The sequence below is a fragment of the Oryctolagus cuniculus genome, chromosome Y, assembly GCF_051225735.1.
Source record: "Oryctolagus cuniculus isolate XC-2025 breed Fujian yellow rabbit chromosome Y, ASM5122573v1, whole genome shotgun sequence".
In the NCBI taxonomy this organism is placed as follows: Eukaryota; Metazoa; Chordata; class Mammalia; order Lagomorpha; family Leporidae; genus Oryctolagus; species Oryctolagus cuniculus.
This window is the reverse complement of record NC_142889.1, coordinates 4198903-4215347: the sequence shown is the minus strand read 5'-3', so window position 1 is coordinate 4215347 and position 16445 is coordinate 4198903. Positions and strand designations below refer to the sequence as shown.

At 39.6% G+C, this 16445-nt stretch overlaps 1 protein-coding gene across 1 annotated transcript; it reads left to right on the top strand.

The window, feature by feature from the left end:
• Positions 1-207: 207 nt before the first annotated feature.
• On the top strand, positions 208-5826 carry LOC149119133 (heat shock transcription factor, Y-linked-like). Its single transcript, XM_089325281.1, has 3 exons — positions 208-720; positions 1150-1653; positions 5821-5826. The coding sequence occupies exons 1-3, from the start codon at positions 208-210 to the stop codon at positions 5824-5826; spliced, it is 1023 nt and encodes a 340-aa protein (XP_089181407.1).
• Positions 5827-16445: the final 10619 nt, after the last annotated feature.

Here is a 16445-nt window from a genome sequence, read left to right as displayed (position 1 = left end):
ATTTTAACTTGTTTTGCAGGGAGGAAAACCAACATTAGGCAGAAAGTCATATTTGCATTGCTAAGAGACAAGTCCTCTTATGATGTCACAGTAACTCAGGACCATGGTGATGGCTGACATCAGCTAGTCTTGTGTAAGTCTACTAAAGCAACATTTGAGGCCTCAGTTCTCAAAACCAGGCAGAAGCCAAAGAAAAATTTATTTGAGATGGCCCAGGTTCCCTCAGAAGTTCAAGGTGTCTCTCCTCAGAGTGGAACAACTGATTCAGAAAACACCACTGAAGCTCCAGGCTGGTATCCCACAATTGATAATGACTTGGATTTAAGGTCTGTAGTTGAAGAAAATGCCTTTCAAGCTTTATCTGAAGGACCCTTGATAAAAAGACCACGCTATACACTTTGTATGTCTGACACCCCAGAAGGGAATGATTTTGTTTCTCTGACCTTTCCTGTAAAACTTTGGAAGATAGTTGAAAGTGATCAATTTAAGTCAATTTGGTGGGACGAAAATGGGACTTCTATTGTGATAAATGAAGAATACTTTAAGAAAGAAGTGTTGGAAAGAAAGACCCCTTTTAAGATATTTGAAACAGACAGCATGAAAAGTTTAGTTCGACAGCTTAACCTTTATGGATTTAGAAAAATACGACAAGATTTCCAAAGCTCTGCATCCCTGACTGACTTTCTGGAAGAAGAAAACAACATACCTGTTTTTAGCAAGGTATTCAACATATTCACTTACAACTAATGTAGGCATCACAACTAAGTTTAGTTTGTACCTCACTTAATATATTTATTTATGGAGTAAGACACAAAGTTTAAAATTAGCTGGATCAACATTAAATTTTTATGAGAAGAAAGTTTGAAATTCAAAAATATAAGCAATGTTACTAGTTATTTTGAATCTTATCAATGAGCTCCACACAAAGAAGTTAAGGTCAGTTTAGTGGAACGGTTATCATATTTAAATGTTTGCTAACTTTTACATTTAGGAATAATCAAGTTTTATTTGTTGTAATTATGTTGAACCTGATATTTTAGATTTTATAATTTTATCTATTCATTTATTCATAGATTGCATATATTCATATATATTAATTTGTGACTCTTGGTTTGAAGTATCACTAAATGCTTTCTCCTTTGGTTTCAGTTACTGTTCTATCAGAATCCAAATTTTAAGCGAGGATGTCCCCAACTTCTAGTAAGAATGAAGCGCAGAGTTGGGATTAAACACACATCTCCACCATCTGCTTCTTTAGTTCACAATCTTGACAAGACATACCACAGTGCAGGCGAGTATGTGCATACTCAAAATCCTAGCTCATCTACAGAAACTAATGAAGAAAGGTTACTTTCAACTTCTACAAATTTAAATGTGCCTCCTACTAGCCACAGAATTGCTAATTCAAATGATCCAGTGACAAGTAATATTTTGACTCCATCATCAACTTTAATTGCACCATCAGTACAATTTGTAACAAATCAACATGCTCTTTTAAATCAAATGACCACTTCTCATAGGCATTCATATAGCACCTACTCTCAAGCACATGGCCATATCCTGAATGTTGTGACAACTACAACTTCTATTTCCCAATTTCAAATATTGTCTCCTGTACAGAATAATTATTTTGGACTGATGGCAAACCGTCCTGTTTTTGCACCTAGACATCCTTCTTTAGCAACAATTGTGGGTCCTTTTTCTAGCACGTTAACAGCAAGCAATCCATGGTTCACTATGCCAATGATAGCTAGTAGAACTGCTGCCTCCCCGCCAATGTCAACTAATCAACCATCCTCAATATACCAATATCCTAATTTTAACTGACCTTCGACTAAATGAAAATTAGACACGGAAAGGTGTTATGTTCATCAGTTCTGGAAAAATAACTGAAATTCTATTACTTGAACAATAAAATGACATGTTCAACTTTATGATTTTTTTTCTTTTCAAAATATAGTTTTATAGTAAATATTTTATATTGACAGGAGACTAGTCTGCTATTAGTTGTATAGTTTATGAAGTTCCAGTCATTTGATATGAAACTTCACATTGAATATTTGAAAGTTAACTTTATTTCATTTTATATTTTATAAAGAAATGTATTAATACATTGCATTCTCAGGGTCAAAGCAAATGCATTAATAATTGCTAGAACATAATTCTATTCAATTTTTTAAGTTAGTCTGGTTTTTTTGGTAGCTTTTATTTAATCAATATAAATTTCCAAAGTACAGCTTATGGATTACAATGGCTTCCCCCCCATAACATCCCTCCCACCCACAACCCTCCCCTTTCCCACTCCCTCTCCCCTTCCATTCACATCAAGATTCATTTTCGATTCTCTTTATATACAGAAGATCAGTTTAGCATACATTAAGTAAAGATTTCAGGCCAGCGCCGCGGCTCACTAGGCTAATCCTCCGCCTAGCGGCACCGGCACACCGGGTTCTAGTCCCGGTCGGGGCGCCGGATTCTGTCCCGGTTGCCCCTCTTCCAGGCCAGCTCTCTGCTGTGGCCAGGGAGTGCAGTGGAGGATGGCCCAGGTGCTTGGGCCCTGCACCCCATGGGAGACCAGGAAAAGCACCTGGCTCCTGGCTCCTGCCATCGGATCAGCGCGGTGCGCCGGCCGCAGCGCGCCGGCCGCGGCGGCCATTGGAGGGTGAACCAACGGCAAAGGAAGACCTTTCTCTCTATCTCTCTCTCTCACTGTCCACTCTGCCTGTCAAAAAAAAAAATTAAAAAAAAAAAAGATTTCAACAGTTTGCTCCCACACAGAAACATAAAGTGAAAAATACTGTTTGAGTATTAGTTATAGCATTAAATCTCAATGTACAGCACACCAAGGACAGAGATCCTACATGAGGAATAAGTGCACAGTGACTCCTGTTGTTGACTTAACAAATTGACACTCCTGTTTATGGCATCAGTAATCACCCTAGGCTCTAGTCATGAGTCGCCAAGGCTATGGAAGCCTTTTGAGTTTGCCGACTTCGATCTTGTTCGGACAGGGTCATAGTCAAAGTGGAAGTTCTCTCCTCCCTTCAGAGAAAGGTACCTCCTTCTTTGATGGCCCATTCTTTCCACTGGGATCTCACTCACAGAGATCCTTCATGGAGGTCATTTTTTTTTTGCCACCGTGTCTTGGCTTTCCATGCCTGAAATACTCTCATGGGCTCTTCAGCCAGATCTGAATGCCTTAAGGGCTGATTCTGAGGCCAGAGTGCTGTTAGGACATCTGCCATTCTATGAGTCTGCTGTGTATCCCGCTTCCCACATTGGATGGTTCTCTCCCTTTTTGATTATATCAGTTAGTATTAGCAGACACTAGTCTTGTTTGTGTGATCCCTTTGACTCTTAGACCTATCAGTGTGATCAATTGTGAACTGAAATAAATCACCGGGAGTAGTGAGATGGCATTGGTACATGCCACCTTGATGGGATTGAATTGGAATCCCCTGGTATGTTTCTAACTCTACCGTTTGAGGTAAGTCAGCTTGAGCATGTCCCGAATTGCACATCTCTTCCCTCTCTTATTCCCACTCTTATGTTTAACAGTGATCACTTTTCAGTTAAGTTTCAGCACTTAAGAAGAATTGTGTGTTAATTACAGAATTCAACCAATAGTAATAGAACAAAAAAAGAAAAAATACTGAAATGGATAAAGTATTACATTGTACATCAACAGTCAGGACAAGAGCTGATCAAGTCACCGTTTCTCACAGTGTCCATTTCACTTCAACAGGTTTCCTCTTTGGTGCTCAGTCAGTTGTCACCGATCAGGGAGAACATATGATATTTGTCCCTTTGGGACTGGCCTATTTCACTCAGCATGATGTTTTCAAGGTTTCTCCATCTTGTTGCAAATGACTGGGTTTCATTGTTTTTGACTGCTGTATAGTATTCTATAGAGTACATGTCCCATAATTTCTTTATCCAGTCTACTGTTGATGGGCATTTGGGTTGGTTCCAGGTCTTAGCTATTGTGAATTGAGCTGCACTAAACATTAATGTGCAGACAGCTTGTTTGTTTGCCAATTTAATTTCCTTTGGGTAAATTCCAAGGAGTGGGATGGCTGGGTTGTATGGTAAGGTTATATTCAGGTTTCTGAGGAATCTCCAGACTGACTTCCATAGTGGCTTGACCAGTTTGCATTCCCACCAACAGGGGGTTAGTGTCCCTTTTTCCCCACATCCTCGCCAGCATCTGTTGTTGGTAGATTTCTGAATGTGAGCCATTCTAACTGGGGTGAGGTGAAACCTCATTGTGGTTTTGATTTGCATTTCCCTGAGTGCTAGTGATCCTGAACATTTAGGTTTTCTGTCTTCCTGGTTCAATTTAGGTAGATTGTATGTGTCCAGGAATCTCTCCATTTCTGATAGATTTCCCTGTTTGCTGGCATACAAGTCTGTGAGTCTAATTGGAGATCCTCTGAGAGTAATCTGACGTTTCTCTCTTGCACATTTTAGGATCTTTTCTTTATGTTTCACTGTGGTGAGTTTAATTACCACGTGTCGTGGTGAGGATCTCTTTTGGTCATGTTTATTGGGGGTTCTATGAGCTTCCTGTACTAGGATGTCTCTGTCCTTCTCCACACCCATAAAGTTCTCTGCTAGTATCTCACTAAAAAGGCCTTCTAATCCTTTCTCTCTCTCCATGCCTTCAGGAACTCCTAGAACTCGAATGTTGGTTTTTTCAATAGTATCCTGTAGATTCCCAACAATATTTTTTAGATTTCTAATTTCCTCTTCTTTTCTTTGGTTTGACTGTATGTTTTCCTGTGCTCTGTCTTCTAAGCCCAATATTCTCTCTTCTGTTTCACTGACTCTGTTTTTAAGGCTTTCTAATGTGTTTGTCATTTGATCTATTGAGCTCTTCATTTCATTTTGGTTTCGCCTCACTATCACACTTTCCTGTTCTACTAGTTTCTGTGTTTCATTTTGATTCTTCCTTAAAATTTCATTTTCATGAGAGAGATTTTCAATCCTGTCCAGTAAGGATTTCTGTAGTTCAAGGATTTGCTTTTGAAAACTTCTAAATGTTCTTATCATAAATTTTTTGAAATCTCTATCTTTCATTTCTTCTATCTCATCATCTTCATAATCTTGAATTGGGGTGTCTTGTTCATTTTGGGGGTGCCATAATGTCTTCCTTGATCTTGTTTCCTCGGTTTCTGCATTTGTTGCTTGGCATTGTGGATACTCTTTGGATGCTTCTTCCCTTGCTGTGGTGTTTTTTTCTTGTTATACTATGACTGTATTAAGTGGACTGTCTGCTTTTGATGGAGCCTTAGAGGCTTGAGATAGGTGTGGCCTGAGAGCCTGTTTGGTTCCTCAGGGTTAAGGGTATGCCAAAGGTGACACTCCCAGGTTAGGCATGGTAAATCTCTCTCTTTTTTTATTTATTATTTTTTTATTCAGAAGGGAAGTAATGCTGCACAGCTAAGCAGAATTGAAGGTAGTCAGCGTCCAATCTCTGGCTCCTGTGGGTATAACATTCATCTGCTCTTTCCCAAGGACCACACAGGTAATCAGTAGAGGGATTTGTCTGTGGAGAAAATCCTGAACAATCATACAACATTGAGTGGGAGAGAGGACCATCAGTACACACGGGTTGGGAGTAGAGCCACTGATGTTAGAGTAGAGGCTGTGATTACAAAGGAATGAGGCCCCAAGTGGGCTAGACAGGGTCTAGAAGAGTTACTAGTGGAGGACCTAAGGAAGCTGCTGTCTAAGCCACAAATAAGTTCTCTGATTGAGAGGCAAATAGAACCTGACAGAAGGGGCTTGATAATCTGCTGGGCTTTATGGTCCTGTCAGTTATGAGGCCCAGACTCATCTATCTCTTTACATGGGGTACATTTTAAGAGAGGTGTGAACCTCCTTGGGGAAGGCACCCTGTTGACTTCCATTACCAGCTGGCCTGGGAGGAGAGTTGGCCAGGTAAAGGCAGATGGCATCTCCAACAGGAAATTTACAGTTCTGCCTGTAATGTTGCAGACCCTGCTTGGCCACCCCTTCAGCAGCAGTGGTCACCTTGGAAGCTGGGCTGAGTGAAAGACTTTTCAGCTTAGAGCCAATAAGATCCATGACTCTCACCTGGGTATCCTTCAACTCCAGGGCAGGTCCATTTCCAGTGATCCAACTCTTGGCTGGCAGAGCTGCCAGGGCTCTTAATGAGCTGATTTCTATTAAAGTCCAGGCTTACCTCATTGAAAGCCACTGTGGTGGGCCGGCGCCGCGGCTCACTAGGCTAATCCTTCGCCTTGCAGCACTGGAACACCGGGTTCTAGTCCTGGTCGGGGCGCCGGATTCTGTCCCAGTTGCCCCTCTTCCAGGCCAGCTCTCTGCTGTGGCCAGGGAGTGCAGTGGAGGATGGCCGAAGTGCCTGGGCCCTGCACCCCATGGGAGACCAGGAGAAGTACCTGGCTCCTGCCATTGGATCAGCGCGGTGCACCAGCCACGGCGGCCATCTTGGAGGGTGAACCAACGGCAAAAGGAAGACCTTTCTCTCTGTCTCTCTCTCTCACTGCCCACGCTGCCTGTCAAAAGAAGAAGAAGAAGAAGAAGAAGAAGAAGAAGAAGAAGAAGAAAGAAAGAAAGCCACTGCAGTGGACTGGCCTGTTGGGTCTCTAATGGCAGATCACTGTACAGAGCTACATTTAATAGGCCGTCCACCCATCTTTACATTGCTTCTGAAGCCTAGCTCTCTTCCTTCCAGTTTTTGTTAAACCAGGCCAGAGGATGCAAGTCAAAGGGGGTGCTCAAGTCCCATCTCAAATCTGTAATTTACAGTCTGTAATTACAGACATGTTCTGATAAAGGTTTATTTCATGCCCATGAGGAAAGCTATGTCCTTACTTTAAAACCTTTCTGGTCTGAAAGGGAGATTTTGACTGTTTACTGTGCTGATGGCAAAGTAATCCAAGCGATAAAATTATAATTTAAGCTTTAATTTTGGGTATGCTGTTACAGAATATATTTGCCATCCCTTTTATTATATGTAAAGATCAAATCGTGCATCCTAGAGAGTCCTTCAGTATAGTCAGTTTCCTACCTTGAAGAGAATAGAGAAATAAGGGAGCAAGTCCCAGATCACTTGCTGATGGTAACAATATCAAATGAAAACTTCTATACATTTTAATGATACTTGTATTTGGAAACATCTCTTAAATATCTAACATGGTATAGCTTTTTTAGCCAGTAAATTCAAGCACAAACATATAAAAATGGTGGGGGCTGGCACTGTGGCACAGTGAGTTAAAGCCTTGGCCTGCAGTGCTGGTATCCCACCAGTTCATGTCCTGGCTGCTCCTCTTCTGATCCAGCTCTCTGCTGTGGCCTGGGAAAGCAGTAGAAGTTGGCCCAAGTCCTTGGGCCCCTGCACCCACGTGGGAGACCTGGAAGAGGCTCCTGGCTCCTGGCTTTGGATGGGCGCAGCTCTGGCTGTTGCAGCCATCTGGGGAGTGATGCAGTGGGTAGAAGACCCTCTCTCTGTCACTACCTCTCTCTGTAACTCTTTCAAATAAATAAAATAAATCTTAAAAAAAAAAAAAAAAACTGTGTTAGTTTCTTTCTACCACCAAGTTTAAAACATCTGATCCAGACTCAGGTCACATGAATCAAAATGTATCTGATTAATTTAGCAGTTTAAACTTATGAGCAATCTTTTATCTATAAGCCAATTAAAACAGAGTTCTTAATCAATTATCCCATGTAGACAAACAATATGTACACACATGTAACATAACATACAAGATAGGACAATAAAGCAGCTTCAGTAATAGCTTCTTAAACTCTTTGTTTTTTAAATTACTAATTGATTCAAATTACTTTCTGCTCTAAGTAGCCTGTATTAACCATGCTTTCTCTGAATTGGAACCTGTAGTGCATTATTGGCTTCATCTGTTTACAGAACCATCCCATAGTACTGAATACAATAGAAGTAACTGGAAAAAGTCCATCAGAAGCTATGGGAGGGCAGCTAAACACAGAATCAACAATGTTTTAGTTTCATGAGCAGAAAATCTGATATATAAAACTGTGGATGACAAGACTTCAAATAGCCATGTTTAAAATTATAAACACATCAACCAACAAGAGGCACTTGCTAACTCCACACAGTATTTTCAAAAGCACCTGTAGGATTTTAGAAAGCATCTAATCCTTTTAGACCTCAGGGCCTTTCTCATTAAGATGACCATTAATTTAGTAACACAAGATCATTAAACTTTTTAACATTCAGACATTTATATCAGTAGCATTTTATATTATAAAACTTAAAATTTAGCACCACTTCACATCTTGACAGTACTTCTAATATAATCCAAATAGCCTGATTAGTTGTGTCTCTCTATGATGAGACATATGTCTTTGAAATTTCCAGGAGCACATCTGGAATTGTCAAAGTGTAAATTTTTGGAATTTTGATTTTTTGAATGACTGTCAAGGATGTCAAGAAAGCTCAAAATCTAAAATATCTGGTTGAAATAAAATTCTTTAACATCATGACATTATATAGACCAAATCTGATCCTTGTTACAAGGTGACTATTCAAATGCTTGGAAAAAAAAAAAAAGCACATATTTAAATAACCCACAGCTCTAAATAAAAACTCAGCTATTTTTAAATAATTAGGATTTAACAGAGACATCAAGGGAACATAATAGATAGCTTTAACTCACTGCTTTAAGAATCATATCCTGGCTGGCACCGCGGCTCACTAGGCTAATCCTCCGCCTAGCGGCGCCGGCACACCGGGTTCTAGTCCCGGTGGGGGCGCCGGATTCTGTCCCGGTTGCCCCTCTTCCAGGCCAGCTCTCTGCTGTGGCCAGGGAGTGCAGTGGAGGATGGCCCAAGTGCCTGGGCCCTGCACCCCATGGGAGACCAGGTTAAGCACCTGGCTCCTGCCATCGGATCAGCGTGGTGCGCTGGCCGCAGCGCGCCAACCGTGGCGGCCATTGGAGGCAAAAGGAAGACCTTTCTCTCTGTCTCTCTCACTGTCCACTCTGCCTGTCCAAAAATTAAATAAATAAAAAAAATAACTTATAAAGTGTTACTCAGGTTCTATGTCAATTTCTCCAGGTTTATTTTAACTCGTCAACTAATTTTCTACTGCCAAATTTTATGTGCCTGGAGAGCAGGCACTGGGTCTGCTTCTACACCAAAAGACAGTGTATGACATTAGAAAGATAGATCATTAATTAATGTTCAAAAATACACAAGGGTCAATGAACTCATGGGATAGTAGGACTGATGGATAGCTGGACTAGTGGGTGGATGGAAGGATAGTTGTGTGGATGAATGGGTGGTTGTATGTGAGTGGATGAATGGGTGGATAGGTAGGTGACTGGTTGTGGATGGATGGGTAGTTGTTATGTTTGGATGAGTTGGTATGTTCATGAGTGTATGAATGGGTGGATAGGTAGGTGACTGGATTCTTGGATGACTTGATCAGATGGACTGAGAAGAAGCCAAGAAGTCTAGGAGGCTTAGGATTTCATGGAGATGCTTGACAGGATTCTGTGAGAATTTTTCCTCAAGTGGCTAAATGCAGATTTTCTAATCATCACTTAATATATGCAGAGCATATGTATAGAGGGTATTATCATGATCTAAAAGGACTAGAGTAGAAATGGAAGCTTCTAGTACATGTCATAATATGACTGTATTGTAACTTCAAATGATGATCAGAGGGCCCTGGAACAACCTGTCATAAAATAGGCACATCAGATGGCTTCTGGATCTTTAAAGTGGCTTGCTGTAAAGGCACTCTCCAATTGTCAGTCATATACAAAAGTCATACCATGGAATTATATTGAAATACCCTAGAGACCCCAACAATTATCAAGCTGAATAATCTCACATTAACATAGTACTTAAAGAGTTGGAAATGTCTTTCTATATGTATTTACTCATTTAATTTTCCCACCTTTTTGTGAGGCATGCACTAATCTCATTTTACAATGAAAATCGAGCATCAGATAGGTTGAGAGATATGCTTTAATAATGGATAAAACTGTTTACATGAATGAAGTCAAGGGCCATTTGTGTCTTTTCATCCTATATTGAGTGCCTTTTCTCTTTCCTGATACCTGTGGGTAGAGGAAATGTATAGTACAAAGTGCACACTGCAAAATCAATCCATGCAGGACTGATAAGTCAATGGGCAACACTGGGAACTTAAGTTTTTTGTCATACATTGTCTCATGTACAACACATCCCTATTTTTTTCCAGAGAACACACAGGAATGGAGAACAAAGTGTTCCATCCCAACCTCATTATTCTTTTGGCAAACCCAATAAAATTCTCTCCTCCTACAGAATCTGACAGGCACACAGATGAATGCACCAGTTCCTAAAGAAATTCTTTCTTTACTGTTCTGACATACTGAGTGTCCAGGCTTGCAAAATACCAGAGTGGAATGTACCCTGGCCCTTGCCTATGCTGCTGCTGGCTCCTGACTTCAGAGCAGCACAGCACCGGCTGTTGTGACCATCTGGGGAGTGAACAAATGGTTCTCTGTCTCTCTCTCTAACTCTGCTTCTCAAATAAATAAAATCTATAAATTAAAAAAAAAAAAAAAGAAAGAAACCTGACAGAGTACTACAACCAAACCCACAGTCAGTCACAGGCAGGCATGGTCAATCAAAACTTAGACACAGAAAGCTAGAATTAATCAAACCCATACACACATAGCCACTCGAACCTGAGACAGACAAGTCAGAACAAATCTAAAGGAGAGAAAACAGCTCTGAGAGGCAGTAACACAGATGCAGCCATGGGCAATAAAACCTGAAACAGAGAGAAGGTAGAATCAGTTGAACCCACAGACTAACAGACGGGGGTAAGGCCAATGAAACCTCAGACAGACATACAGAAGTCAGAAAGTGGCACAGAGGCAGCCATGAGCAATCAAACTTGAGACAGTTACAGAGAGAGGTAGAGACAGAGAGAGAGGTCTTCCATCCGCTGGTTCACTCCCTAGATGGCCACAACAGCCACAGCTGAGCCACGAGCCAGGAGATTCCTCCGGGTCTCCCATGCGGGTGCAGGGGCCCAAGGACTTGGGCCATCTTCTACTGCTTTCCCAGGCCACAGCAGAGAGCTGGATCAGAAGAAGAGCAGCTGGGACTAGAACCAGCACCCATATGGGATGCCGGCACTGCAGCGGCGGCTTTACCCACTATGCCATAGCACTGGCACCATAAATTTATATTTTTCATTTCATTTCTTATTAATGTTGTGAAGTACACTGCCATTCTGCTGGGTATTTCAATTCAGAATAGTGTTACAATCCCAAGAGAGGCTCTCAGGGAAGTTTCCTGCTCACCCATCCATTCATTAAGCTGCTCAAGCTGCAACCATAGCAAGTTCCTGGGGACACTACAGGACCTTGTGCACTTGCTGCAACCACCTGGGAGACACACAAACCACATGGCTGAATCATATTTGTTTGCCAATCAATGGCAGAAAACTTTAAACAGTAAAATAACATGAGAGAAAACTGTTTATAAAGTTTTTCTCAGAGAAAATGCCTATGACAACTTGTAACCATGCATCTTCCAAATATTCCAAATGAGAACCGGTATGTTCTGAAGACTGTTTGAACTGTGAACACGTGATTTTTTTTGTATATCATGGGAGAAAACTTCCTGCAGCAAACGGATAAATGGTACACAGATGATAGAAAAATATCCATGAATGAAAGATATTTGCACTACTATGAGTATGACAGCTCAATTTATGATACCTCACATATAGAATCAATCAACTTATCCATCAACTCATGCTGAATTTTAAAATTCTGTTAAATATACACTATGGAATACTACTCATGCATAAAAAGGAATGAAAGCCTGTCTTTTTAACAAAATGGATGTGACTTGAGATCATGTTGCGTAATGAAATAAGGCAGTTCCTAAAAGACAAATATGTTTTCTCTGATATACAGTACTCAGTGCAAAAACAATGCATAAAAATGAAACTTACATGTTTTTCATTGCTTTTTGAAGCAATAAGGAAATGTCCATCTCAAGCTCACCTTTTAGCTTTGGGTGGTTTGGGAATGGAATACAGGTGAATTCTATAGCAGTATATTATCATTTCAAATCCTTTCTTCTCAGCACCTGCAATCCTCAACTATTTTCTCCTCTCTCCTTGTCTCCTTTACTTCTGCATGTTTCCAACCATGGAGTCCCTCACCTTATTAACAATTCTGTCATCACACCCTGCCTTCTGGGGTTGGGCAGTTCCCTTGCCCTCTGGGAAAAGTGATGCCTTACTGCATTCTGAGATAATAAAGCTCCATTGTGTTCTTGGAAAATGAGGTTCCAGTCTTCTTGTGAAGACAGATGTCCCATTACATTGAAAATGACAGGAAGTTTTGTGTACACAGGAAGAATACCATACTCCAAGTTCAGGAAAAGATTTACAATTTTTTGGTTTAAAAAATTTACTAAGAAGTTAGTTTTCCACTTAAATACTGAATTCATCTGTTTATGAAGCTTAAAACTGGATTACAATGGATGACTGTTATAAATAAAATTTCACCTTTTAACATACTTTTCATAGAGTAAAAAATACTTGATGTACCTTACCATCTTGACAATTTTTCCATGCATGCTAAAGAAAATGGCATCAATTACTATGCTACTTCTTCCAGTTTCAATATACTATTTCTGGAGCCACAAGTCTTATAAATTCAAAACTGTAACATACATCCTTATTTTGAAAACTGCATTTTACAAATGGACTTACAAGGATGAAAACAAATAGTTACAAAAATATAAAAGGTAACAAACTCAGTATAAAAATACTTAAGCTGACACCATTCCAAAGTATATTTTGATCATTCTTAAATGTTATAGAGACCATAAATATATTTCTGAAAGATACAGAACAAGTCCATAGACTATAGAAATTAGTTAAATACTATTCCAGACAAATCTATGACTTTCAATTTTGATTTTCAATTCTGATTAAACATCAATTTCTTGCAACTGTGACTGTCAATGGTTGAAAAGGCATTTCTTTCTCTTTTTTAAAAATGTTTTATTTCTAAGTCTCATTATATAAAAAATAAAGAATTAATATGTCACCTAAGATGGTTCAACATCAATTTTTAAAGAAATATAGTATAGTAAATACATTAAAAAAAAACGGAATTAAGACAATTTGTTTTAATAAACAATACTCATGGTAAATAAAGTTCTATTCTTCTTAAGTTGATGGTCAAAATTCCCAGTTAATGTCTTCAGAAAATGAAAACTGAATTCAATTTAGATCTGTAAGTGAAAAGAAAGAGACCCATGAAGAAATAATTATTGTAACATAGGAATCTCTTCAGGATTACATGTCAAATTCCTTTTAAATGAAATAGATTATACATTAGATTTTCTCAATTCCTATCTACTATTAGTAAAATCTTTCTGTTTCAGATGTTCTACTATGGGAAATATCCTTAAAAGTTCAGTATACCCTTCTGTCCTTTAACAATTAGATGAGGCACAGTCCTACCCAAATCTGTTCTCTGAGTGATTAGTCACAGGAGCAAAATTATATAACCTATAAACCTCCCAGAAAAATGATTCAGAAGTTGTTAGGATTTTAGGTAATGAAGGAAAAGTAAAATCTTATAAAAATGCACAAATCTACCCTGAATCCATGATAGTTACACTTTTGATGCTTGACAAAGAAATTAACTGTTAATACTTTCTACCCTTGGGAATCCATCGTATCTAGGATCTGCAAAGGAAGTTCTGTATGTTTTTTTTTTTTTTTTTTTGACAGGCAGAGTGGACAGTGAGAGAGAGAGACAGAGAGAAAGGTCTTCCTTTGCCGTTGGATCACCCTCCAATGGCCGCCGCTGCAGCCGGCGCACCACGCTGATCCGATGGCAGGAGCCAGGAGCCAGGTGCTTTTCCTGGTCTCCCATGGGGTGCAGGGCCCAAGCACCTGGGCCATCCTCCACTGCACTCCCTGGCCATAGCAGAGAGCTGGCCTGGAAGAGGGGCAACCGGGACAGAATCCGGTGCCCCAACCGGGACTAGAACCCGGTGTGCCGGCGCCACTAGGTGGAGGATTAGCCTATTGAGCCACGGCGCCGGCCGGAAGTTCTGTATGTTTTAAGATAGATTAAGATATATAGTATAAACTATATATTAAACTTATATAAAACCAGCAGATTACTTTGTGTTTAAAATTTTTTAATGCACATACACAAAGATACTAGCCTTCATAATTTTTGGAAACTCTGGTTATTATATTGCATGAACTTGGTCAAAAACAACTGCAAAAAACCATTTTGTGTTTTTCTATGTGTGCATTGTTTGTGTGTGCAACTATGCAGATTTTTTTTCTGAACTATTTTTGTTGCACTGTGGTAAGAAAAAATCTAGATTGAAATGTAAGCTATATAGTTATTTTAATAGATAAACAGAAAATCAGGATGTTTCATTTAAATTGAGTTAACAACAGAACAGTAGCAAGGCATTCAGTTCTGTGTCCTCATCACTTTTTTAGGTTTGCACAAAATAAGCATGCAACAAGACCAAACCAAGGATCTGGGCAATAACAATGCCTCACAAAGAAATTAGTATTTTCCTATTACATGCTCCATAATATCTGTCTCCACAATCAGGCTTTAAGAGTTTGCAGTAGGGCCAGCACACTGTGGAATAGTGGGCTAAGCTTCTGCCTTGAAGAGCAGTATCCATGCTGCTCCGTATCTGATCCAGCTACCTGCTAATGGCCTGTGAAATCCAGCTAAAGATGGCCCAAGCAGAAGGCCCTGCCACCCATATGGGAGATCCAAATGAAGCTACCTAGACCAGCACTGGCTGCTGCAGCTATCTGCAAATGGAAGATCCTGTCTCTCTCTGTCTCTCTTCACATCTCTTTCAAAATAAGTAAATTAGCCCCTGCACCACATGGAAAAAGCTCCTGGCTCCTGGCTTCAGCTCAGCACAGATGCAGCCATTGCAGACATTTGGGGAGTGAACCAGAAGATGGAAGACCTCTGTCTCTCTCTCTCATACCTCTCTGTAACTCTGCATCTCAAATAAACCTTTAAAAAAATGCAGCAACTTCAGTATATCACTAAGTTAGTTCAAACAAAAATCTTCTACTATTTTATTTAACAGAAATATCTATTTAGATACTCTGCTTATACAAACTGTAACCATGCAATATCCACTGGGAAAGTTAATAATTACTTTTCAGAAAGTGCTTGTCCAAGTATAAACACGTAGATTGGCTAGATTGTTTCTAATAATATATTCAAATTCACAGCATTTCCATTATGCATTAAGCACTAAACATTATTAGCAAACACACCCCCTCAACCTTTAGGGTCATGTACTTACATCATCAATGTCTTCATCATCATCTCCAATATCATCAAACTGGATTTCATCATCATCTCCAGGACCAAATGTATCGGTTTCATTGATTTTAGCTAAATAAATAATAAATGCATAAAAAACATTCATTACACAATTAAAATGTTATTAAAATGAGTAACCGCAAGAGTCTTATTATAGGCCAACCTTCCATTCAACCAAAGTTCTGCTATTAGGAGCAAAATATATTGCTTTATGAAGCTATATAAAGCAATCTAACAACAAAATCCCCCAGAAATTCATCTATTCCTAAGTCATTACAACAGAGAATATATGTGCTGCACTTTTGTTCAGTGCAACATAATTTTAATAACATTTTAAAAATTTAACAATTTTAAAAACATCAAATGAGTATGACTAAACAACATGTAGTCACATGAAGTATAAAACATCATGAGATTAAAACAACTAGTTCTACAACTACTGGAGAAACTTAGCAAACCAGAGCAAGATTTAGTCAAATCATGTTTATCATTTAAGAAATAACAGTGACGCACAGCTTGTGCTGTGGCATACTGGGCTAAGCATCTGCCTGCAGCGACACCATCCCATATGGGCACCAGTTCGAGTCCTGGCTACTTCATTTCTGATCTAGCTCTCTGCTCTGGCCTGGGAAAGCAGTTGGAGATGGCTCAAGTCCTTGGGCCCCTGCACCCACATGGGAGACCCAGAGGAAGCTCCTGGCTCCTGGCTTCAGATCAGCACAGCTCTGGCCATTGCGGCCAATTGGAGAGTGAACCAGTGGGTGGAGGACCTCTCTCTCTCTGTCTCATCTCTATGTCTCTCTGTAATTTTGTCTTTTAAATAAATAAATAAATCTTTTTAAAATAAATACATAATAAAAGAGAAAAGGAGGTGCTAGACTAATTCACAGACATCGGCACTTCCTCAAATGCAAAGAATTTCAATTGATTTTCAGATCTTTCTCTGTGTCTCTCCCTCTCACTGTCTGCAACTCTACCTCTCAGATAAATAAATAAAATCTTTTTAAGAAAATGAAAACTATGAGTCGGCTGAGAAATGTTAAATGGAAAAATGCTAAT

Excerpts from the sequence above, each read along its gene's own strand:
- LOC149119133 (XM_089325281.1), top strand. The coding sequence starts at position 208 with ATGGCCCAGGTTCCCTCAGAAGTTCAAGGTGTCTCTCCTCAGAGTGGA. Across the intron at positions 721-1,149 it reads ACATACCTGTTTTTAGCAAG|TTACTGTTCTATCAGAATCC; the intron begins GTATTCAACATA and ends CTTTGGTTTCAG.